At 43.9% G+C, this 25,282-nt stretch overlaps 1 protein-coding gene across 12 annotated transcripts in view; it reads left to right on the top strand.

Moving 5' to 3' along the window:
- The window catches only part of LOC112643320 (zinc finger protein 850-like), a 76,334-nt gene extending 64,775 nt beyond the window's left edge, over window positions 1-11,559 (top strand). For 11 of the 12 annotated variants that reach the window (XM_049095083.1, XM_049095035.1, XM_049094999.1 and 8 more), the window contains 2 exons: window positions 193-319; window positions 5,425-11,559. In XM_049095083.1, coding sequence (XP_048951040.1) covers window positions 286-319; window positions 5,425-9,164 — 3,774 coding nt within the window. In that variant the 5' untranslated portion in view covers window positions 193-285 and the 3' untranslated portion in view covers window positions 9,165-11,559. The remainder of the gene's footprint in view (window positions 1-192; window positions 320-5,424) is intronic. The other variant, XM_049094960.1, reaches the window with a different exon arrangement.
- Window positions 11,560-25,282: the final 13,723 nt, after the last annotated feature.

Below are 25,282 nucleotides of genomic sequence, written 5' to 3' on the forward strand. Positions count from 1 at the left end.
AGGGCTGAACAGTGATTGATGGGAAGAGGAGAGGAGTGCAGCATTAGCGGCACCAGGACCTGGCATTTATCCTACGGTGGGGAGCTGGGGTGGCAGGGGAGACTGGGGTGCTGTGTGGGGGATTGGATTGTAGGTTCTCAGAGAGAGAGAGAGAGAGAATGTTCATGGTTCCATCTGTCGCTCTCCTGACAGGGTGGCGTGACCTTTGAGGACATTGCCGTGTACTTCTCCTGGAAGGAGTGGAGACTTCTGGATGAGGCTCAGAGACGGCTGTACCACCATGTGATGCTGGAGAACTTTACACTTATATCCTCACTGGGTAAGGCCTTCACCGTCCTCATTCACCTGGAGTAGTAGACTCTGTATTCCACATCCCCCTCCTCCTTTTTCCAGGGGATGGTTTGTCCTTCTCATGCGTGGCCTGTGGGCACTGCTTGCTTCCCCAGCTTTCTGGGTAGTTGCTTTTGTGGCTAGCTCTGAGTTGTTGGTGTGCCCTTTCCTCTGCCCTGCAGTCCCCGTACCCTGTGTACTGAACCCTGAGGGTGACATTGGAGGTCAGTAGTCCTGCAGTGAGGCTGATGGATTGCACCTGGCTTGTCCTCAGCCCAGCTGGGTACATGTGTTCAGATCCGTGCCATTTCTGTGGCCTGCCTTTTGATACCTTGCGACATTTCCTTGTGCCTGTCTGTGCCTGAAACTGCAGGCATTGGCATGTTTACTTCTTAAGTGGACCATGGGCTACTTCTCAAGAGCGTCCTCTGTGTTTCTTTCTGTAGTGTTTACATCTCTTTTTCTACCCGCCCCCTTCCCTTCAGGTTTGTGAGGAATGATTGACAGATAAAGTTATATTATTTAATATGTAATGTATTATGTAGTATAATTATTTCATTTACTCACACATTATGAAATTAATACCGATATGTAGCTAATGACACACCCATCACTTGGCATAGTACATTTTTTGTTTTTGATGGTAAGAAGGCTTAATATCTTCCCTCTTAGCAAATTTCAACTGTAAATGCAATATTAAGTGTACTCTACATGCTGTATGTTAGTTCCTCCGAAATTTCTCATCTTTTAATTGAAAGTGTGAACCCCTGAGCACCCGCTGTCCCCTCCTGTAATTCTTTGTAGCATTCTACTTTTTGTCTCTGAGTCTGAGTTTTTTTTTTTTTTTAATGGGTACATGCAAGGCTGGATGCCTGGGTAGCTTAGTCTACTTAGTGCCTTCCTTTGGCTCAGATTGTGATCCTAGGGCCCTGGGATCCAGTCCCACATCGGGCTACCTTCTCAGTGGGGAGTCTGCTATCCTTATCCCTTCCCCTCTGACTATGCTAGCTCATGCTGTCTCAAATAAACACTTTTTTTTTTAAAGATTTTATTTATTTATTCATGAGAGAGAGAGAGACAGAGAGAGGCTCCATGAGGTGGGTCTGATGTGGGACTTGATCCCAGGTCTCCAGGATCACACCTTGGGCTGAAGGCAGGCGCTAAACCGCTGTGCCACCCAGGGATCCCCATATACAAACACCATTTTAAAAAATTTAAAAACAAAAAATAAAAAAATAAAAAAAATAAAAATAAAAAAATTTAACAACATAATATCTAGGGCACTTGGTGGCTTGCTTGGTTAAGCATATGACTCTTTTTTATTTATTTATTTTTATTATTTTAAAGATTTTATTTATTTATTCATGAGAGACACACAGCGAGAGGCAGAGACACAGGCAGAGGGAGAAGCAGGCTCCACCCAGGGAACCCGGATTCGGGACTGGATCCCAGGTCTCCAGGATCTCATCCTGGGCTGAAGGCGGCACTAAACCCCTGAGCCACCCACACTGCCCCTGACTCTTGGTTTTGGCTTGTGTCGTGATCCTAGGTTGTAGGTTTGAGCCCTGTGTCTGTCCCTGCTCAGTGAAGAGTGTGCTTGAAGATTCTCTCCCCATGCTCCTTCCCCCACTTACAAACTGTCTTGTGCATGTGGGCTCTCTGTCTCTCAAATAAGGCTTTTTATTTTATTTTATTTTATTTTATTTTTTTTAAAGATTTTATTTATTTATTCATGAGAGACACAGAGAGAGAGAGAGAGGCAGAGACGCAGGCAGAGGGAGGGAGAAGCAGGCTCCATGCAGGGAGCCCGACCTGGGACTTGATCCCAGGTCTCCAGGATCATGCCCTGGGCAGAAGGCAGGCGCCAAACCGCTGAGCCATCCAGGGATCCCAAGGCTTTTTAAAAAAGGGATATCCATGTTAGCAATGCCATACAGTATTTGTCTTTTTTTTTTTTTTTTAAGATTTTATTTATTTATTCATGATAGACACATAGAGAGAGAGAGGCAGAGACACAGGCTGAGGGAGAAGCAGGGTCCATGCAGGGAGACTGATGTGGGACTATATCCCCGGACTCCAATATCAGGCCCTGGGTCAAAGGCAGGCACTAAACCGCTGCGCCACCCAGGGATCCCCAAGTATTTGTCTTTTGCTCTGTGATGATGTCACTTAGCATAATGTTTTCCATGTTCATCCATGTTGTGTCGAGTGGTAATGTTCCCATTTTTATGTCTGAGTATTCCTGCATTTGTTCTTTGTCACCTTACTATTTTGTTTAAGGTTTTATTTTTTTTTCGTAATCTACACTCTGTGTGAGGCTAGAAATTACAGCCCCATGATCAAATGTCCCATGCTGTACCTACTGAGCTAGCCAGGCACTCCCTAACTTTTCTTTGTCATTTTAAACCCTAATAGATACCGAGAGTTTGTAGAGATACTGATTTTGTTTCCTTGAGATACATAATTAGAATTGGCAACAGTAGGGGCACCTGGGTGGTTCAGTGGTTGTTGAGCGTCTGTCTTTGGCTCAGGTCCTAGTTCTGGGATCAGGCTCTCTGCAAGGAGCCTGCTTCTCCCTCTCCCTATCCCTCTGCCTCTCTGTGTGTCTCATGAATAATAATAAAAAACCGGGGAACCCTGGGTGGCGCAGTGGTTTAGCGCCTGCCTTTGGCCCAGGGCGCAATCCTGGAGACGCGGGATCGAATCCCACATCGGGCTCCTGGTGCATGGAGCCTGCTTCTCCCTCTGCCTATGTCTCTGCCTCTCTCTCTCTCTCTGTGACTATCATAAATAAATAAAAATTAAAAAAAATTCTTTAAAAAAACCTACAAAAAAGAAATGGCAATGGTAGCCGATACAGTATTTCTATTTTTAATTTTTTGTGTCTTCCCCAATGTGTTCCATCATGACTTCTGTAATTTATATGCCTAGCAATAGTATTCAAGGGTTCAATTTTCTCCACTTCCTCACCACATGTCTTGTCTTTTTGGTAATAACCATTGTAACAGCTATGAGGTAATACATTATGGTTTTGTTTCATTTCTCTGATGATCAGTGATTGTGAGCTCGTCTTGGGCACTTACATCTTCTTTTCACTTTTTTTTTTCCTTTTCACTCTTTTTTGTTTCTTTGGCTCTGCTGCAACATTTCAATTCAATATGGTTTGGTTGTATTTGCTTTTGAAAGCAAATAGGACATGCTTTGGATGTCTGATTCAAAAATTATTGCCAGGTGCAAGGTTAAAGGGGTTTTTCCCTTTGTTTTTGCTAGGAGTTTTGGGATTTCAGGTCATATATTTCAGTCTTTAATCAATGCATGTGCATTTCAAGGAGTGCTATAAGGTGGAGTCACTTTTATTTTTTCATTTGGATATTTAGATTTCACAGCAGTAGGAAAGAAGTTTTTTTTCCCCACTGTAGTTTCTTAGCAGAAATGTGCTGCCTAGGGTCACCTGGGTGTCTCAGTCGGTTAAGTGTCTGCAGTTGGCCTTTGGCTCAGGTCATGGTCTCGAGATCCTGGGATTGAACCCCGAGTTGGGCTCCCTGCTCTGCAGGAAGTATGCTTCTTCCCCTCCCCTGCTTATGCATTCTCTCTCTCTCTCTTTCTCTTTCTCTCAAATAATAAATTTTTAAAAAAAGAAAGGAAAGAAAACATTTAAAGATATGTGCTACCTAAAACTGATCTTTCTCAAGATGACTTCATGTTTCAGCTTTTTTTTTTTTTAAGATTTTATTTATTCATTCATGAGAGACACAGGGGGGGGCGGTCAGAGACACAGGCTGAGAGAGAAGCAGGCTTCACGTAGGGAACTCAATGTGGGACTAGATCCTGAGTTCCCAGGATTACACCCTGGACTGAAGGCAGTGCTAAACCCTGAGCCACCCGGACTGCCCAGTGTTTCAGCTTTTGTAAAGTTGGTGACAAATATTCCAATGTCCTCTGTGGACCAGGTAGTAGGAGTCTCTGCTCATCAGGGACTGCAGTAGCACCCACCATGTGGCTGATGGAGATAGCCCCAGCTTTATTTCCTACCCATCCCTATGTGTCTCTGCTAATATAGCCTTCAGCCATCTTTTCTATGTGCTTGTGCCCTCTTATGTTCTACTGTACAGTAGTCAGTCTTAATAGGACTACTGAGCCCTCCAAGGCTAATGTCATCTATGGACAGCTATTGAATTGATTTTTGTTGGAGTGAGTAATGGTATCTCATAATCTGCCTTCTTGCTGATAACAGTCCGTTAGGCTATTTTTCTGTGTTCGTTGTGTCCTGAGTAACTCAGGGACAGTGTTGGTGCTCCAATTGGCCTGTTTTCCTGCAGTATTTATATCCTTTTCATACTCTAGTTGCACTGCTAGGGCTTCCAGGGAAGAGTCTTTTGTGTTTCAGAGAGTGGTTATGCTCTAGACGTGACCACGTCGACTAGAGGACCTGTTTCTTGTGAATGGTGGTTGGCAAAGTTGTGACATCAGGGCTGTGTTTAGGTTATACTGGGCACCTTTTGTTTGTTAAACACCAGAGTTTGGTGCCATTGCTGATGGCCACACCCCATTTCTGTCTTTCCGTCCTCACTGTTGACAATTTGTTTTATGGATTCTATTCCTTTGGTAATTCAGTGATGTCTAGTGCAAGGGTTATTAATGCTTTTCGGGCCTCCTTATCTCACCCATTCCTCTCACTGCACTTTATGTGTAGTCCAACATTCACCAGTGAACATTTTGCCATAAGATATTGATATTAAGCTGACCTTGAACAAAAACAAATTTCTTGTAATTGGATTTTCCTCCAGTCTTCTAGTCAGCCAAGTACCAGTAGCAGAAATGGTCCTATATGAAGCTGCTGTCAGAGAACAAGTTGTAGACTCTGGTTCTCTTCCTTATGTTATACCCTAGTTTTTTAGCCTTCTAGTGTGTTCTCCAAAACACTTTGACCAGTTGGGCCCAGGAATGCACAGCAGCCATTCTTTCAAATGAATCTTTTGTATTTGGAAAATCAAGCTATACACTCATGCCTACATGAGTGGGTTGCTTACATGTTATGTGCTCACTGCTTCGCTTTAGTCAACACGTGTTTTACCAGCCTTTCTTTGCGTTCAGGTTGCTGCTGTGGAGCAGAGGCTGTGGAGGCACCCATTGAACAGAGTGCTTCTGGAGGTGTGTCACAGACCAGGACGCCCAGAGTAGCTCTGACTTCCCAGAAGACCCACCCCTGTGAGATGTGTGGTCCAGTCTTGAGAGACATTTTCCATTTGGCTGAGCAGCAGGGAAAAGAAAACAGCCAGAAACTGTTGAGGTGCGGAGCATGTGGGAAACGATTTTATTTCAGTATAAAGTTTGAACAGCAGCAGCACGTGGGAGAAACACTATGCAGAAACGGTGTGGATGGGGCCTGTGACGTGAAGAGCTGCGGAATCCATGATTCAGGAAAGCCCTTTACCTGTAGGGAAGTTCGGAAGGACTTCCTGTCTGGCTCGAGACATCTGCGGCAAGAGGCCACTGCGAGTGGGGAGAAGCCAAACACCATCACACAGTACAGGGCAACTTCACAAAGCAGAAAAAGTCATTATCCTTGGGGAGAATGCAAGAACGCCTTTAGTCCCAAACATCCCCATGTTCAGGACCAGGGTGTCCACCCTGGAAGACAGTGCTTTGTGTGTAGTGAATGTGGGAAAACGTTCAGGTATAAATCGTTACTTGCTATACATCAGAGGTTCCATACTGAAGAAAGATACCATGAGTTTGGCAAATATGGAAAATACTCTAGGCAAAGATCAACCCTGAGTGAACATGGAAAGACTCATAGTGGATCCAGGCAATACACGTGTAGTAAATGTGGGAAATCCTTAGGTCCCAAAACTGTCCTCATTCATCCCCAGAGATGGCACAATGGAGTAAAGAGTTATGTGTGCAGTGAATGTGAAAAATCTTTTAGCTGTAACTCAGTGTTGATTACTCATAATGTTCAACCTGAAGAAAGGTTTTATAAGTGTCATGCCTGTGGAAAATCTTTTCCCTCTATGTCTGCCCTCTGTTATCATCGGAGATCTCACACGGGAGAAAGACCTTATGAGTGCCGTGAATGTGGGAAGTCTTTTACGAGTAATTCTGTCCTCCGTTCTCACCAGAGACTTCATACTGGAGAAAGGCATTATGAGTGCCGTGAATGTGGGAAATCTTTTATCAGTAATTCTGTCCTCCGTTCTCACCAAAGACTCCATACTGGAGAAAGGCCTTATGAATGCCATGAATGTGGGAAATCCTTTACTTTTAGTTCTACCCTCCGTTATCACCAGAGAGTTCATACTGGACAAAAGCCTTATAAGTGCCGAGAATGTGGGAAATCTTTTATTACTAGTAATCAGTGCCGTTCTCACCAAACAGTTCACAGTGGAGAAAAGCCTCATGAATGCAGTGAATGTGGCAAATCCTTTCCCCGAAAATATAGCCTTGTTGAACACAAAAAGATTCACTCACAAGAACGGCCTTATGAGTGTAAGGAATGTGGGAAATCTTTTATTACTAGTAGCCAATGTCGTTCTCACCAGAGAGTTCATACTGGAGAAAGGCCTTATGAGTGCCATGAATGTGGGAAATCTTACACAGTTAGTTCTGGCCTCCACGTTCACCAGAGAGTTCACACTGGAGAAAGACCTTATGAATGCCATGAATGTGGAAAGTCCTTTACCAGTAGTTCTAACCTACGTTATCACCAGGCAGTTCACAGTGGAGAGAGGCCTTATGAATGCAGTGAATGTGGCAAATCCTTTTCCCGAAAATATAGCCTTGTTGAACACAGAAAGATTCACTCACAAGAACGGCCTTATGAGTGTAATGAATGTGGGAAATCTTTTATTACTAGTAGCCAATATCGTTCTCACCAAAGACTTCACACTGGAGAAAGGCCTTATGAGTGCCATGAATGTGGGAAATCTTTTACCAGTAATTCTGCCCTCCGTTCTCACCAAAGACTTCACACTGGAGAAAGGCCTTATGAGTGCCGTGACTGTGGGAAATCTTACATTGTTAGTTCTGCCCTCCGTGTTCACCAGAGAGTTCATACTGGACAAAGGCCTTATAAGTGCCGTGAATGTGGGAAATCTTACACTGTTAGTTCTGCCCTCCGTGTTCACCAGAGAATTCATACTGGACAGAAGCCTTACAAGTGCCGTGAATGTGGGAAATCTTTTGTCAGTAATCCTGCTCTCCGTTATCACCACAGAGTTCACACTGGAGAAAGGCCTTATGTGTGTCATGAATGTGGGAAATCTTTTACCAGTAATTCTGCCCTCCGTTCTCACCAAAGACTTCACACTGGAGAAAGGCCTTATGAGTGCCATGACTGTGGGAAATCTTACACTGTTAGTTCTGCCCTCCGTGTTCACCAGAGAGTTCATACTGGACAAAGGCCTTATAAGTGCCGTGAATGTGGGAAATCCTTTACCACTAATTCTATCCTACGTTATCACCAGGCAGTTCACACTGGACAAAAGCCTTATAAGTGCCATGAATGTGGGAAATCTTTTATCAGTAATCCTGCTCTCCGTTATCACCACAGAGTTCACACTGGACAAAAGCCCTATGAATGCCGTGAACGTGGGAAATCTTTTACCAGTGATTCTGCCCTACGTTATCAGAGAGTTCTCAATGGAAAAAGGCCTTATGAATGCAACGAATGTGGGAAATCTTTTGCTGGTAGTTCTCCTTTCCGTTATCACCAGAGATGTCATACAGGAGAAAGGCCTTATAAGTGCAGTGAATGTGGGAAATCTTTTACTGCTAGTTCTGCCTTCCGTTCTCACCAGAGAATTCACACTGGAGAGAGGCCTTATAAGTGCAGTGAATGTGGGAAATCTTTTACTGCTAATTCTGCCCTCTATTATCACCGCATACGTCATACTGGACAAAAGCCTCATCAGTGTCCTGAATGTGGCAAATCTTTTATTTTTAGTTCTGCCCTCCGTTCTCACCAGAGATGTCATACAGGAGAAAGGCCTTATAAGTGCAGTGAATGTGGGAAATCTTTTACTACTAGTTCTGCCTTCCGTTCTCACCAGAGAATTCACACTGGAGAGAAGCCTTATAAGTGCAGTGAATGTGGGAAATCTTTTGCTGCTAGTTCTGCCCTCTATTCTCACCGTATACGTCATACTGGACAAAAGCCTCATGAGTGCCCTGAGTGTGGGAAATCTTTTACTTTTAGTTCTGCCCTCCGTTGTCACCAGAGACGTCATACAGGAGAAAGGCCTTATAAGTGCAGTGAATGTGAGAAATCTTTTATTGCTAGTTCTGCCCTCCGTATTCATCAGAGAGTTCACACTGGACAAAACTGTTCTAAGTGCAATGAATGTGGGAAATCTTTTCTCACAAGTACCCGCCTTCGAGCTCACCAGAGCGTCCACAGTGGAGAGAGACCTTACCAATGCAGTCAATGTGGCAAATCCTTTCCCCGAAAAGATACCCTCGTTGTTCATCAAAAGGTTCACTCAGGTGAACGGCCTTATGAGTGTAATGAATGTGGGAAATCATTTACTTTTAGTTCTGCCCTCCGTACTCACCAGAGAGTTCACACTGGAGAAAGGCCTTATGAGTGCCGTGAATGTGGGAAATCATTTATATGTAGTTCTTCTCTCCGTTCTCACCAGAGACTTCACACTGGAGAAAAGCCTTATGAATGCCATGAATGTGGAAAATCATTCACTGGTAATTCTTCCCTCCGTTCTCACCAGAGACTTCACACTGGAGAAAGGCCTTATGAGTGCCGTGAATGTGGGAAATCATATATGAGTAGTAATGGTTTTAAATATCATAACAATCTTCACACTGCAGGAAGGATTTAAAATAGGACAGAATGTGATACTTCTTACTTAGTATAGTTTAGGCTGGAGGACAACCTCTGTGAGGCAATTACCTACCTGTACTGAACTTGGTTCACCTCAATGCTATGGAGTGACTTCTGATGTGTTCCAGTTGGGAAAAATTCAGAACCTGTGTTGTACTTTCTGATATGCATGCAGTCATTACAAAATTAAAGTCACTGTCAGTTCCTGTGGCAGATGTCCTTTCACCTCTGCCACCTGGCATTTCCTGATAATGTGCATAGGTCAACACCCCAACATGTTTAATGCTGACTTTGCCTTTTCATTTGCTGATGTAAATTATGGGTAATTAGAACTCATTCCCTTCTAAGTTAGGGCATGGATGTGACCCAGTGTTGATCTAGTGTGTGATCTGAGTTCTGGGTGGTAACTTGCATAGGAAGACAAAATCCCATAGGGATGTTGTTGGTCTCATGATGCTTTGGTAAGTATTTGCAGCTTCCAAGTCACCACACGGGGATTGTGTTCCACATGTTTTTCTGATGTATATATTAGTAAATGCCATCTTTGTTTAATTACCTTTAGTCTTTGACATTGTATGTACTCTAGGGGTGGTTTGAAAGCCAGATTGGGGAAATAAATAAATAAATAGCAAGCAAGCAGGATTGGGCTCTCCCAACATAAAGGAATGAACAGATTGCATTGCATCCCAACCTGGATGTGTCTCTAAGAGGATAATTGCAAATAAATCAATAATATGTACATAGATATATCCATAAATACACTAGCTTGTTTGTTAATTTGCATTATAACCCAAACTTTTCTGATAGGCTGAATTCTGTACCTAAAATTCATATTTTGAAGTAATCCCCAGTACCTCACAATTTCACTATAGTTAGACATAGCACCTTTAAAGAAATGATGAAGTTAAGATGGGTTATTAGGATGGACTCTCAGGCAGTATGGATGGTTTCATGATAAGAGATGAGTGTATGGGAACATATGGATGACCACCTGAAGACAGGGAATCTCCATCTACCAGCCAAGGAGAGGCCTCAGAAGAAACTAACCCTGCTGATGACACTTTATGTCTGATTTCTAGACTCCAGATTTGTGGGAAAATTAATTTCTCTTGTCTAATCACCCAGTGTGCGGTACTGGTACATCAGTTTTAGCTAATACATCCTCCTAGGGGCCACATTTGGGTTTTGTGTTCTAGATGCCAGGAAGTTTTGCGTGTTCACAGGTCACCCTGAAGAGGGAGCAGCTGAGACCATCTCCAGTGCTTATGGAGACCATGTGAATATTTTGCTTGCCCACAGCTGATACCACATAGTGCCCTGCACTGTTGAGTGGAATCTCTACCTCAGATCCTTCAGAGGAGCCATGTGACCTGATGTACAGTATTCACTTGTGACACCACAGGGGAAAGGGAACTGTAAGTGGTCCTCTAGATGACTGCATAATTAGGTAATTAGAGGAGATATCAGGCCCCTAATGGAAGGTATGTATTTTTTTTTTCTTTTAGTTTTAGGATTTTATTTACCCATGAGAGACATAGGCAGTAGGAGAAGCAGGCTCCCCAGAGGGACCCTCGGATCACGACCTGAGCCAAAGGCAGACACTCAACCACTGAGTCACCCAGGTGTCCCAGAATATGTCTTATAAAAGTGTATCCACAAATACTGTAGTGGCTGAGTGGGCAGGATCAGTGTTCACAAATTCTCCACTTTCAGATACATATCCTGTGTAACAGGTCATTATCAAAATAATCCAAGGTACCTGATTTCTCATTTCTTCTTTGGTGCTTGCTTAATGTCAAGGAAATTGTAGTGCAGGCAGAAAAAAGATAAGGAACAGGGAGAATTCATAGGGATGTAGCTCTTTTTTTTTTTTTTTTTTTTTTAGATTTTATTTATTTATTCATGAGAGACAGGCAGAGGGAGAAGCAGGCTGCATGCAGAAGCCTGATGTGGGACTTGGTTCCAGGACTCCAAGATCACACCCTGGGCCAAAGGCAGATGCTAAACCACTGAGCCACCCAGGGATCCCTGGGATGTAGCTTTTGTGATCCTGCCTAGACAGTATTGTTGGTATATCAAACTGGCAGGCACCTCTTCTGAAACCTCTTCCCAAGTACACCCCAGTGTTTAAAGAAAAAAAAAAAAAATCTTACTGGATGTGGTGGTGCAGAGACCTACTCCTAGTGTTGTTTCTCAAATTATATTTCTGTCCCAAAGACCTTGAATTAACCATTTCTAATCAAGGTGGACTTCAGACTTTTTCATTGGTCTGAAGGCTCAGGTGTTTTGCAAAGACGTTCCTTTCAACACTACTGTTTTCTTCTCTGGACATACAGCACTATTAATTTCTTCATGTGTAAAAAAATAAAAAGTTTCTTTATGTGTTTGGAGCATTTGGGTTATTTCCAGCTTTTGGCTTTGGGAAACAAACCCATCTATATGTTTTCATTGTAACTCCTTATGCAGATAGAGGTTTCATTTCTCTTAAAACTCAAAGCACAGGACTCCTGGGTGGCCCAGTGATTGAGTGCCTGCCTTTGGCCCAGGGCATGATCCTGGGTCTGGGGATCGAGTCCCTCATTGGGGTCCCTGTGAGGAGCCTGCTTCTCCCTCCGTCTATGTCTCTGCCTCTCTGTCTCTCATGAATAAATACATAAAATCTCTTAAAAACAAAACAAAACAGGGCAGCCCGGGTGGCTCAGCAGTTTAGCGCTGGCTTCATCTCAGGGCATGATCCTGGAAGACCCGGGATCGAGTCCCACATCGGGCTCCCTGCATGGAGCCTGCTCTCCCTCTGCCTGTGTCTCTGCCTCTGTGTGTCTTTCATGAATAAATAAAATCTAAAAACAAAACAAAAACACCCCTCCAAGTCCAATGCCTAAGTCGAAGCAGGTCAGTGTAAACATATGAAATGGGATCTAAACTGTTCACTATTGCATTCCACTAGGCTTGTATGAGAGTTCCAGTATTTCCAGCCTCTGCCAATACTTAGTAGGGCCAGTCTTTAATGTCAGCTCTTTTTTTAAAATTTTTATTTATGATAGTCACACACACACAGAGAGAGAGGGAGAGACATATGCAGAGGGAGAAGCAGGCTCCATGCACCGGGAGCCCAACGTGGGATTCGATCCCGGGTCTCCAGGATCGCGCCCTGGGTCAAAGGCAGGCGCCAAACCGCTGTGCCACCCAGGGATCCCAATGTCAGCTCTTTTAATACACATGTAGTACTATGTTGTGATTGCATTTCCTAGGAATTTCTGACTTCGAGCTTTTTTTTTTTTTTTTTTTTTTAAGATTTTTATTTATTCATGAGGGAGAGAGAGGCAGAGACACAGGCAGAGGGAGAAGCAGGCTCCATGCAGGGAGCCCGACATGGGACTTGATCCCAGGTCTCCAGGATCACACCCTGGGCTGAAGGCAGCGCTAAACCACTGAGCCACCCAGGCTGCCCTTGAGCATTTTTCTTAATGTGGTTTTTAAATTTTTTTATTTTTTTTTATTCATAGAGACAGAGAGAGAGGCAGAGACACAGGAAGAGGGAGAAGCAGGCTCCATGCAGAGAGCCTGACGTGGGACTCCATCCAGGATTTCCAGGATCACGCCCTAGGCTGCTGGCGGCGCTAAACTGCTGCGCCACCAGGGCTGCCCTTTAATGTGTTATTTACCACCTATATGTCGTCTTTGGTAAAATTTCTGTTTGTATCATTTGTGTATTTCATATGAATTTTGACTATTCCTTGTCATTTACAAATAAGATGTGTACAACAAAGGTATATTTTGGAATTCTCATTCTTTCATGGTGTGACATTTTTCTCAATGGAATCATAGTAATACTGGAAGGGCATTTCCTTATGTTTTCTCGGATTTTTTTGTGTCCCGTATGATATGGCCCCACTGTTAAGTGTAGAGTGCATTCCTACCATTATGTAATGTCTTTCTGAAGTCCAGGCATTCAGACTTGCCTGGGTGGCTCACTTGGCTAAGCATCTATCTGCCTTTGGCTCTGATCATGATCTCAGGGTCCTTGAATCAAGCTCCAGGTATGTCTTCTTGCTCTGTGGGGGGCGGGGATCTTCTCCCACCCCTCACCCTTGAGTGCATGCTCTCTCTCTCTCTTACCCTCTCTCTCTTAAATAATCTTGAGGAAAAAAAAAAAAAAAGTCCAGGCATTCAGAAATACAAAAATCCATCCTGATTTGTAGTGTTAGCCAGTTTCCAGAGTGCTTATTATCCCATTCTGAGTGCAGGATGTGCTGAAAAACCGTATTTGGGTGTTAGGTAGGAAGCGACTCATTGTGAGTCGCTGTGAGCTGGCTAGATGTGTGCAGGAGCCACGCAGGCTGTGAGCTGGCTAGATGTGTGCAGGAGCCACGCAGGCGGGAGCAGTTAATCCTGACAGTGGACGGGAGGGACCTCCCTGAATACCCTGAGGGGTGACTGTAAGTCAGGCTGGTCTCTAGTAGATACAAGGTTGTGACACCCACTCAGTTCAGAGTCACTTCCTCTGATCCCACACAGTACACTGGAAGGACTTCCCCATTCACATAATCACCTCCAAATGATGTAATTCCTTTTCTTCCTGGAATAGTTGACTACTCGTCTCCAAAGGAGTCTACCTTCTGTGCATCTCACCACTGCTCTGGGCAATTTCCAGATAGCTGTTTGGGGAAGATTGTGAAGGGACACTAGGGCCACTTACGGTATTCCCCTTGCCTGGAAGGACTGGGAGCCAGGTGGAATGGGGCCTCACCAGGAAGATTGGGGTAGTGCTCTACCATAAGGAAAAGGATCCCAGGTCAGGCACTTTAGTGTGGGAATCTGCTGAGACCTTTTTGTCATGTACCCAGGTGAGATAGGGTCTCCTCTGTGAGGATCAGCCAGGAAGAGGCCTGCCTGCAGGGGGACCATGATGCTGGGTAGGAGGGCAAGTGTAGTGCAGGAGCGGGGAACACCTGATGTATGGCAACACTGCTGGAGGCAATTTAGGAAGGACCCTCTGGGCTGAGTCCCTTACTTCCTCTGGAGCTGATGTTCCCACACTTGGATCCTCAAGGTAATGCCCTGTTCAGAGCTCTGCCCGTTCTTGTCCAGGTATGGGATACAGCATAGTTCACAGGTGAGTCCTTAATTCTACCCACTCGCCCCAATATGACCACTGGTGCCTTCTGGTGGAGATGCAGGGTAGAAGTCGACTAAGCAGATTTAGGTTGTCCACATTATCTTTGCCCCAGCAAAGACACATTAACTTTGACATGCGCCAATAAAACACTGCCAAAAACCTCAAACTTTTCTTTTTTTAAAATATTTTATTTATATTTATATTTTATTTATTCATGAGAAACACAGTGAGAGAAGCAGAGGCACAGACAGAGGGAGAAGCAGGCTCCTCACAGGGATCCCGATGCAGGATTCGATCCCCAAAATGCTGGGATCATGCCCTGAGCCTAAGGCAGATGTGTGACCACTCAGCCACCCAGGCGTCCTTCAAACTTTTCTTGAATAACCTTTAATTAAAGCTACCCTCCCCAATCGCCTTCTAAGACCTAATAAAAGCTGACTTTCCCTTTTTCTCTTCAGACTTAGTTGTGGTTTACCATCCTGTGCTTATCCCGAGTTGAAATTCCCGTTATTCCTGAATAAACTCAGTCTGCTTGTAAAATAGCTGGCTATTTATACTTATGGTTGACAACAGTATGCCTCAATGTTTTCAGGAATGCAAGTCACATTTTGGAGAGAACAACCTCACAATGTCCAGGCCCATTGGTCTAGCACGGTGACATGCTTTGATTCTATCTTTTCTCAGACTTAAGTCTTCTCCTAGTAGGTCTCTGGGGTGATAATGGTTTTCCTTTTTTAGCTTTTACCGACGTCTAGGAAAAACTATGCTCAAGAACTCCTGGAGGGAGCACCCACGACGGGAGACAGCCAGAGTTCTGCGAGCCACACCACCCGGAAGAGCCTGGGCAACAGGGCGCAGTGAGGAGCCAATGAGGGAACAGGACGCCGCATTTCTAGGCGGGCGCCACCCCAGGGGGGTGGGACTTCCTGCCTCAGCCCCGCCTCATCTCCGTGGCGGTTTTTTTTTTTTGCCTCCTGTTAGATCCGTCTGTCTCCTAAGGTTCCAGAGCGCCGGATTCAGAGGATTCTAGCTCCGAGCCCAGCAGGGAGGCAGCTTGAAGATTCTATTTGCCAATCTCCATTTGTTCTATTCCTCTTTGAAATACATTTTAAAATCTTTGGGGAAAAAATAACACACTTCCCACAATCACTACACTTATAAGGCTGTTCACCTGAGTGAACCTTTACATGCACATTGAGGCTCCTTCTATGGAGAAAGGGCTTTCCACATTTACTGCACACATAAGGACTTTCTCCAGTGGGAATTCTCTCGTGAGAAAAAAAAGCCAGTACTGGTGATGAGTGAGTGGTGGGAGAATCGTGTGGTGTGGGGGCAGGAAGGCGTGGGCGTTCATCTGTGGGGTCTGAAGACAGGAGAGAGGTACAGTCTACAGAATCATGTGCACATGGAGAGGAAGTGTGAGCCAAGGACCTCAGGGTCCTGATATTGAGGACTCTCTGGTAAAGCAGGGCCCATACCTGGCTGTCTCAGGGCATAATCTGGGAGCCTGCATTGGGAATATCGTGACAGGAGGATGGGACCTTGCAGGCCACACCCAGAGCTTAGATTGCACCTACATGTCCCGTGTCTGTTACTACTGAGGACTGAACAGTGATTGACGGGAAGGCGAGAGGAGTGCAGCATTAGCGGCACCAGGACCTGGCATGTATCCCGCGGTGGGGAGCTGAGGTGGCAGGGGAGACTGGGGTGCTGTGTGTGGGGTTGGATTGTGGGTTCTCAGAGAGAGAGAGAGAATGTTCATGGTTCCATCTGTCCCTTTCCTGACAGGGTGGCGTGACCTTTGAGGACATTGCTGTGTCCTTCTCCTGTCCTCGTCATCTTCAGAGATGGCACAATGAAGAAAACTGTGTGCAGTGGTTGTGCAAAATATCTTAACCATAGCTCAGTGATGATTACTCATAGGGTTCATCCTTGAGAAAGGCCTTATTAGTGTAGTGACTGTGTCAAGTCTTTTACCTCTATCTCTGCCCCCCATTATCATTGAAGATCTCATACAGGGGAAATACTTTATGTGTGCAGTGAATGTGGGAAGTGTTTCATCACCAGTACTGGCTTTTTTTCTCACGAGAGAATTCCCACTGGAGAAAGTCCTTATGGGGTAAGCGAGGAGGAGGGAATTGCAGTAGTCGGTGGATTGTTGAGGGACTCCGTGGCCACCGTGGATGTGGAACCGGTTGACTCTGGTCTATGTTTTGAGAAGGGCCGAGGCCGATTGTGGGTGTTGCAGGTGAGAAAAGGAAGGGAGGAGTCAGGGCAAACCCCAGAGCTTGCCTTATGTGAACCTTAAGAAGTGCCAGTTCCCCGCAATAATGGATTGATGTGGGAGCGAAAGAGAAGTGCAATTTGGAACAAAGCAGCTGAGTCAAAATAGCAGGCCAGTGTGGAAAACAAAAGAGGTAGTCTTTTTAAGGGGAAAGGGAGGAAGTTGGGGAGGCTGTTGTAAACTACAAGTCCACTGGAGTAAGTTGGGAGTTGTGGCTTCTTGTGGCTTCTCATTGGCTGAGCTGTTGGGTGTGGTAATCAGGAAAGCCTGTCTTTTGGGGTTTGCCATAATGAAGTATCACATATAAAGTCAATCCACAGCTAGAATCCAGGCTTAATCCCCTGACTATGAAGTCAGACCTGAGCCCAAACTAAGTTTGGACACTTAACTGACTGAGCCATCTAGGCACCCCAAGTGGAGGAAATCTTTTAAGTAGAGGGCAACATTCATTCGCCACTAGAGAATTCACACAGAAGAAAGGCCTTATGAATGTAAGAAATGTTATCAAAGAGTTCACACTGGAGAAAGGCCGCAGGAGTGCTAGGAATGTGGACCGTCTTTCAGCCAAAGCTCCAGTCTCATTCAACCATGAAGTACATAGTAGATCAAGTCCTTATGAGTGATACTATGAACTGAATCTTTATGTTCACTAAAATTCATATGTTAAAATCTATCCTCTAATGCGATAGGATTAGGAGGTGAGGTGATATCTTTGGCAAGGAATTGGAATTAGAATGAGTCATGAGTGTGGAGCCCTTGTGAATGGGGTTATTGTCCTCAAAAAAGTTTTTTTTTTTCCTCCAAAGAGTTCTGTTAGCGGTTGCTTCCTCTATATATCATGTGAGGACCTTTTTTGAAGACCATCTATAAATCAGGACCTTCCCAGACACAGAACCAGTCCTTATAAGGACTGTAATGCCAGATACCCAGCATTTTATTTCTCAGTTTTATTTTTCATTCTATTTCTCTGAGAAATAAAACTGTGGTTTTACAAGCCACCTAGATTATGATTTTTTATTATTATTATTATTTTTAGAGAAGCCTGAGGTAGAACAAATGTAAAGAATATAGGTAATCGTTTGGCCAAAGGTATAGGTTCAGAAAAATCACAATTCATGCTGGAGTAAGGTCTCATGAGTGAGGTTAATGATACTATTCTTTATCTAGTCATCTGTCTTCATTCTAAACTGGAGAGTCGGGATCCCTGGGTGGCGCAGCGGTTTGGCGCCTGCCTTTGACCCAGGGCGTGATCCTGGAGACCCAGGATCGAATCCCACATCGGGCTCCCGGTGCATGGAACCTGCTTCTCCCTCTGCCTGTGTCTCTGCCTCTCTCTCTCTGTGTGTGTGACTATCATAAATAAATAAAAATTAAAAAAATAATAAACTGGAGAGTTGACACTGCAAAAAGGCTTTAGAGCACAGAAGGTGATATTTCCTTGTTTAGTATAATTACACAGGGAAAGAACCTTTGTGAGGCAGCCACCTTCCTGAATTGAACTTTGTTCACCTGAATGTCCACAGTGGTGTGACTTCCCATAAGTTCCAGGTATGTGGGAAAATTGAGAAGTGCATTGTGCTTTATGATGTGTGCCGAGTCCTTGCTAGATTGAAGACACTGACATTTCTTTGGAAGATGTCATTTAACCTCTGCCACCTGGCAGGTCCCAATAATGTACATCAGTCACACTCCAATATGCTTAAGGATGCTGAGTTCTGTGTTTGTCATTGCTGATGGAAATTATGTGCAACTGGAACTTCTCATTCCCTTATAAGTTAGGACATGGATGTAACCTGGTATTTATCAGTATGTGATCTGAGTTCTGAGTGGTGTCTTGCAGAAGATGACTAAATCTCTTAGGGATATTGTTGGTCTTGTGATGCCCAATTGGTTAGGTAAGGCAGGATCTCAACCAGGAGGAGGGGATGGTGGTAGGGTACTGCACAGCAACCTGGTGAGGTCTTTTCCTTTGCAGATCCAAGTGTGAGTGTGATCACATCTTAGTGGGGACAGAGAGAAGGGGCTCTAGCCATGTGGAGTGCAGGTGGGAGGGCAAGGGTGGGGAGTGGGGACTGGAGTAGACACCTGGAGGGAGGTGGCACACTTAGGGATGCAATTTAGGTAGGACCCTATGGGCTGAGTCTCCCTTCTTCTGTAGGTCGGTTCCCCACTGTGGGCCCCTAAAGCAATGCCCTGCCTAGAGCTCCAGCCGCTCTTTACCCATCAGTCCCCTGAGGGACACATGACAGGCCTTGTGGCCTGGAGGTCCTTGACGCAACCCACATGTGCTAGGTGATGGCATGTACAAATGGTATTCAGTCTTTGGAGCCAGTTAGGCACTCAGTCTCCATAATGATTATATTTTTTTCAAAATACATTGTTAAGAGACAAATTAATATCAGGAAATGAACCACAGGTCGAGAAGGTTTAGAGAACACTAAGCAGGATAAATGCCACAAAAACCCACGTGTAGGCATATTATTTTCAACTTCCTTGAAATCCTAAATAAAGTTTTGAAAAAAGCTGAGGAAAAAAAATACCTTAGCTCCAGAAGAACCAAGTTGAGACTTAATGCATTGTCTCAGAAACCACACAAACAAGAAGAGAGAAGGCTTAAATATTTACAGCGTTGAGAGAAAAACTGATCAGGCTAGAATTCTGTTTGTTGCAAAATTATCCTTCAACAGTGCAGAGCAAACAGCCTTTCTGAAAGAAAAATTAGGAAATTTGTTGCCAGTAGACCTGCCATCTTAGTTCTTGGGGTGATATAACAAAATACTAGAGACTGGGTAATTTATAGAAAGGTAAATATTCATTTCTCACAGTTCTGAAGGCTGGGAAGTCCAAGGTCAGGATGCCAGCATGGATGAGTTATCTGGTTAGGATCCTCCTCCTGGTTCATAGTTGACTTTTCTTGCTGTGTCTTTCCATGATTGAAGAAATTATGGATCTTGATGAAAACTTTATATTTTTAAAAAAATTTTTAAAGACTTATTTTTTTTAAAGATTTTATTTATTTATTCATGAGAGACAGAGGCAGAGGGAGAAGCAGGCTCCATGCAGGGAGGGAGCCCAATGTGAGACTCAATCCTGGGACTCCAGGATCACGCCCTGGCCCCAAGGCAGGCGCTAAACCATGGAGTCACCCAAGGATCCCCATGGCACCTTTTTAATTAATTGAAATTTTTTTGAGAGAGAAGGGAGCGCAAGCAGGGGGAGGGGGGGAGGGAAAGGGTGAAGTAGACACCCTGTTGAGCAAGATGCCTGATGTGGGCCTGGATCCCAGGACCCTGAGATCATGACCTGAGCCAAAGGCAGATGCTTTATCAACTGAGCCACCCAGGCACTCAGGTGGAATCTCTTTTATAAAGGCAGTAGCCCATTCATGAGGACTCCAACATCATGACCTAAGTATCTCCCAAAGCCCCACCCCCCCTTTTTTTTTTAAGATCTTATTTATTCATTCATGAGAGACACACAGAGAGAGGCAGAGACACAGGCAGAGAGAGAAACAGGCTCCCGGTGGGGAGCCTGATGTGAGACTCAATCCCAGAACCCTAGGATCACAACCCCCCCGCCAAAGGCAGATGTTCAACTACTGGGCCACCCAGGTGCCCCTCACCTCTTAATAATATATTTAGGGGTTAGAATTTCATCATAAATTTGGGGGAAGGGGGGTGGTTATGAGATCTTTCTTGTAAGAATTGTTAAAAGAAGTTCTTTAGAGATAAAATGATATAGGTCAGAAACTTTGGTCTACATAAAGAAAGGAAGAGTGTTGCAGGAGGAATAAGTGAAGGCCAAATAAAAAGTATTTTTCTTTTATTATTACATTTGAAAGATTTATTTATTTGTTTGTTTGTTTGTTTGTTTGTTTATGAAAGAAAGAGAGAGTAGGTTGGAGGAGGCAGAGGGGGAGAGAATCTCAAGCAGACCCCCCACTTAGCCTGATGGTGGAGCTCGATCTCAGGACCCTGAGATCATGATCTGAGCTGAAATCAAGAGCTGAACACCTAACTGAGTTTTAAGTGGGCTCCTCACTAAATATGGGGCTTGAACTCCTGACCTGAGGTTAAGAGTTGCATGCTCAGTTAACTGAACCAAACAACTGCCCCCAAACTATTATTTTTATAATTCCTTTTTTTTTTTTAAGATTTTATTGATTTATTCATGAGAGACACAGAGAGAGAGGCAGAGACATAGGCAGAGGGAGAAAGAGGCTCCATGCAGGGAGCCCAATGCGGGACTCAATCCCTTGACTCCAAGATCATGACCTGAGCCAAAGGCAGACGTTCAACCACTAAGCCACCCAGGCCTCCTTATTTTTCTAATTTTTAATTGATCTAATAGGACAATTTTTTGAAATAGTAGCAGCAAAAATATATTCTGTTATGATTATCTTAGTGTGTATGTGTACTTTTATTATGCTTTTATATTTGTATAATGAGTGACATCAATGATACAAGGGACTGGAGGAAGGAAGTGAGATTTTTTTTTTTATTATAAGGTACTCATATTACCCATGAAGAGGTATAGTATTTGAAACTAGATATTGATTACTGGTCAATGTTTATTGAAAACTGTAGGACAGCTTAGCTCAGTGGTTGAATATCTGTCTTTGGCTCAGGTCGTGATCCCAGGGTCCTGAGATCAAGTCTTGCATTGGGCTCCTCATAGGGAGCCTGCTTCTCCCTCTGCCTGTGTCTCTGCCTTTCTGTATGTGGATAGATAGATAGATAGATAGATAGATAGACTAACTGTAGGACAGCCAATTTAAAAAGTTAAAGAAAAGAAGTATAACTGATATGCTAAGAAACAAAAGAAAATCGAATCACATAAAATACTCAAAACCACAAAAAACAGAAAGTGGAAGAGAAATTGAAACTCAAAAAAGGGTGACAAATAGTAATAAATATGCTATAAATCTATCATTAATCATTTTGGTTTTGGTTTGATTTTGTTTTTAAATTTTTATTTATTTGTTTGAGAGAGAGTGAGAGAGCACAAGATGGGGAAGGGTCAGAGAGAGAAGCAACCTCCCTGCTGAGCAGTGAGCCTGATGTGGGGCTTGATCTCAGGACTCCAGGATCATGACCTGAGCCAAAGGTGTATGCTTAACTGACTGATCCACCCAGGTGCCCCCAATAATCACTCTGAATGGCAAAAAAAACAATAAAAGATTTTCAGAATGGGCCCCAAACCAAGATCCTACTATGTATTTTCTACAGAAACTCTGCAATACATATGCACTGTTTTAAGCCTCTAAGTTTGTAGTAATTTGTTATAGGAACAATAGAAAAGGAATAGAAGAATAGGCATGCAAAGAAATTAAGTAATTGAGAAAGACATGGAGCAAGTCATGGAGCGAGAGGTCACTCTTTTTTTTATATATATTTTATTTATTTATTCATCAGAGACAGAGAGAGAGTGAGAGGCAGAGACATAGGCAGAGAGAGAAGCAGACTCCATGCAGGGAGCCCAATGTGGGACTCGATCCTGGGACTTCAAGATCTTGCCCTGAGCTGAAGGCAGACGTTCAACCGCCAAGCCACCCAGGTGTCCCAGGGGTCACTTCTTTATGAAGGTTCTCCCTGTGTGTGACGTGGTAGTGTCAGTGTGGGTAAGTAAACAGCTTTATTTACTGTGGCTTCATTGCTTAACAGCATCCATTAACTGTCATCAGGGAAAAGTATGACTTTATATTGATATTTCATCATAAAATTATGCAGGTATGACTGAGTCAGAAATGACCTTAGTATTATAGAGTGTAAAAGTCAATTAGTTGGTAACCTATTTAGCTACTTGGAAAGCATTCAAATCATTGTGTTTTAATGATAACTGATTTATTTATTCATGAGCGATACAGACTGAGAGAGAGAGAGGCAGAGACACAGGGAGAGGGAGAAGCAGGCTCCCTGCAGAGAGCCCAATGTGGGACTCAATCCCAGATCCTGGGATCACGACTGAAGGCAGAGGTTCACCCACTGAGACACTCAGGAGTCCCAGAGTATTGCATGAAATTAACCTGATAAATAGTTATAGGATATATAGTGTTTTATAAATATGATATCATACTTCAAGAATATGAGGGTTTGGAATTAAACAACCTTTTTAAAAAAATATTTTATTTATTCATAGACACAGAGAGAGAGAGAGAGAGAGGCAGAGACACAGGCAGAGGGAGAAGCAGGCTCTATGCAGGGAGCCCAATGTGGGAGCCGATCCGGTTCTCCAGGAACACACCCCAGGCTGCAGGTGGCGCCAAACCGCTGTGCCACCGAGGCTGCCCAAACTTTTATTTTTTTAAGATTTTATTTATTCATGAGTGACACATGGAGAGAGGCAGAGACAGAGGCAGAGGAAGAAGCAGACTCCCCGTGGGGAGACTGATGTGGGACTTGAACCCAAGACCCTGGGATCACAACCTGAGCCCAAGGCAGTCGCTCAACCATTGAGCCACCCAGGCAACCCTGAAGCAAGCTTTTAAATCTCATCATTGGTGTAGAAATGCACAAAGATCAGTGGTGTAGAAATGCACAAAGATCAGTGGAACAGAATATAGCTCCCAGAAATAAACTTGTGTATATATGGGTTTGTCAATTTAGTTAGACAAAGGAGCCAGGAATGTACAATTTAGAAAGGATAGTCTCTTCAATAAATTATGTTGGCAAAACTGGGCAATCAAATGCAAAAGAATGTGGAACCCAGTCTTATAAGTGAAGATTAAGTCAAAATGAGTGAAAGATTTGAATGTAAGACCTGAAACCATAATTTCCTAGAAGAAAATGTGTGGGTAATCTCCTTGCCATTGGTGTTGGTAATGATCTTTTTGGATTTGACACCAAATATATGGTGGTAGCTACACAAGTGCAAACGTTTGTCAAAACTCAATAAATTGTATATTTGAAATTGATACACTTTATTGTTTTTCAATTGTACTTCAATGAAGTGAGAAAAACTAGCTTATTTTTTTTAAAGATTTATTTATTTATTCATCAGAGACATAGAGAGAAGCAGAAACATAGGAGAGGGAGAAGCAGGCTCCCTGAGGGGAGCCCAATGTGGGACTCTATCTTGGATCCCAGGATCACGCCCTGAGCTGAAGGCAGACACTCAACCACTGAGCGAGCCACCAAGGTGTCCCAAAACTAGCTTATTTAAATCATCACTAAGATCAACAACCTAGCCTTCTTGTACAGAATGGGAAACAGGTCTACCTTCCTTTTTTTTTTTTTTTAAGATGTTATTTATTTATTCATGAGAGACACACAGAGAAGCAGAGACACAGGCAGAAGGAGAAGCAAGCTCCCTGCAGGGAGCCTGATGTGGGACTCGATCCCTGGGGATCATGACCTGAGCCCAAGGCAGACACTCAACCTTGGAGCCACCCAGGCATCCTGAGGTCTACCTTCATGTGGGAGAATGGGGAATGGGCTTCCCCAACATCATGCAAGTTACGTCAGACCTGAAGCCAGAGTACAGGATGCCTGATGCCCAAGCGGGGTTTTTTCTTTTCTTTTTTTTTTTTTAAGACTTTATTTATTCATGAAAGACACACACAGAGAGGCAGAGACACAGGCAGAGAGAGAAGCAGGCTCCATGTAGGGAGCCCGACGTGGGACCCGATCCTGGAACTCCAGGATCAGGCCCCAGGATGGAGGCAGGTGCTTAACCCCTGAGTCACCCAGGCGTCCCAGCAAGCAGGGTTTCTTTCACACCTCTGTCTTCCATATAAAGGCAACGTTTGACTTCCTTGAATGAACATAGGCACATCCCTTGAAAGACAGGCTCTGGTTCAGGGGCCATTGAGCAGCTGTCTACTTTCAGCTCCAGGTGACCATGGTCGCTGAACTACTAGGTGACTTGTCCAGTAGTTTGCTCTTGAGAATAAGTTCTGCCTGCCTGGGTGGGAAGGAGAGTTGTCCTCCAGGATTCTTTTACCTGGCCCTCAGGCTGGTCTCCAGTCACTCAGAGACAGAATATTGAACGTATTCAAGCATGAGGTCTAAGGGGGCACTGAAAAGAGTCAGAAGAGTTCAAACTTCTTCATTTCTCCAAGTTAGAATTTTTATTTTCTCTTGAATTATCAAGGGGAGAACCTCACCTTTTAGATAAGTTCTTCATTTTTTGTAAGTTCTTTGGACCATGACATCCTCAGAGGGAAAAGTGAGTATGTGAAAGAACTTATAAATGAGGCTTCCACTCATCTTTGGAAGAAGTTAATAATCGAGTGGGTAAAAAGAAATACTTTTGCAGGTATCTATTGTTGTGTAAAAACATGAACACCAAACTTAAGTGGTTTCAAATAGCAAATAAGGCATTAATTCAATTTTGGCTTCTGAAAACTGAATGGGTTTCACTTGGGTAATTCTACTCTTCAACGTATCAGGGGAATTCATCTGGAGATTGGGTGGTGGGTGGGTTGGTTTAGGGGGTCTGGGATGACCTCACTTACATTCCTGTGCTGCCTTATAGATGGATGGAAAGTGGATTCAGCAGGAACTCTGAACTAGAGCACTTACATACACATGGTTTCTTACATGGAAGTCCAGGGTGTATCAGGAAGTTTACAGACAAGCTGTAAACTCTTTGTATCTTGTTCTCAGAGATTTAAAAAAAAAAAATCACACCCACTAATTCTTTTAATCAACAAGTCCTCCAGTTAAAGATCAGGTGAAATAGAGTAACTTTTCAGTGGGAGGAATCACAGGGA

Source organism: Canis lupus, chromosome 1 (assembly GCF_003254725.2).
Source record: "Canis lupus dingo isolate Sandy chromosome 1, ASM325472v2, whole genome shotgun sequence".
Classification (NCBI taxonomy): domain Eukaryota; kingdom Metazoa; phylum Chordata; class Mammalia; order Carnivora; family Canidae; genus Canis; species Canis lupus.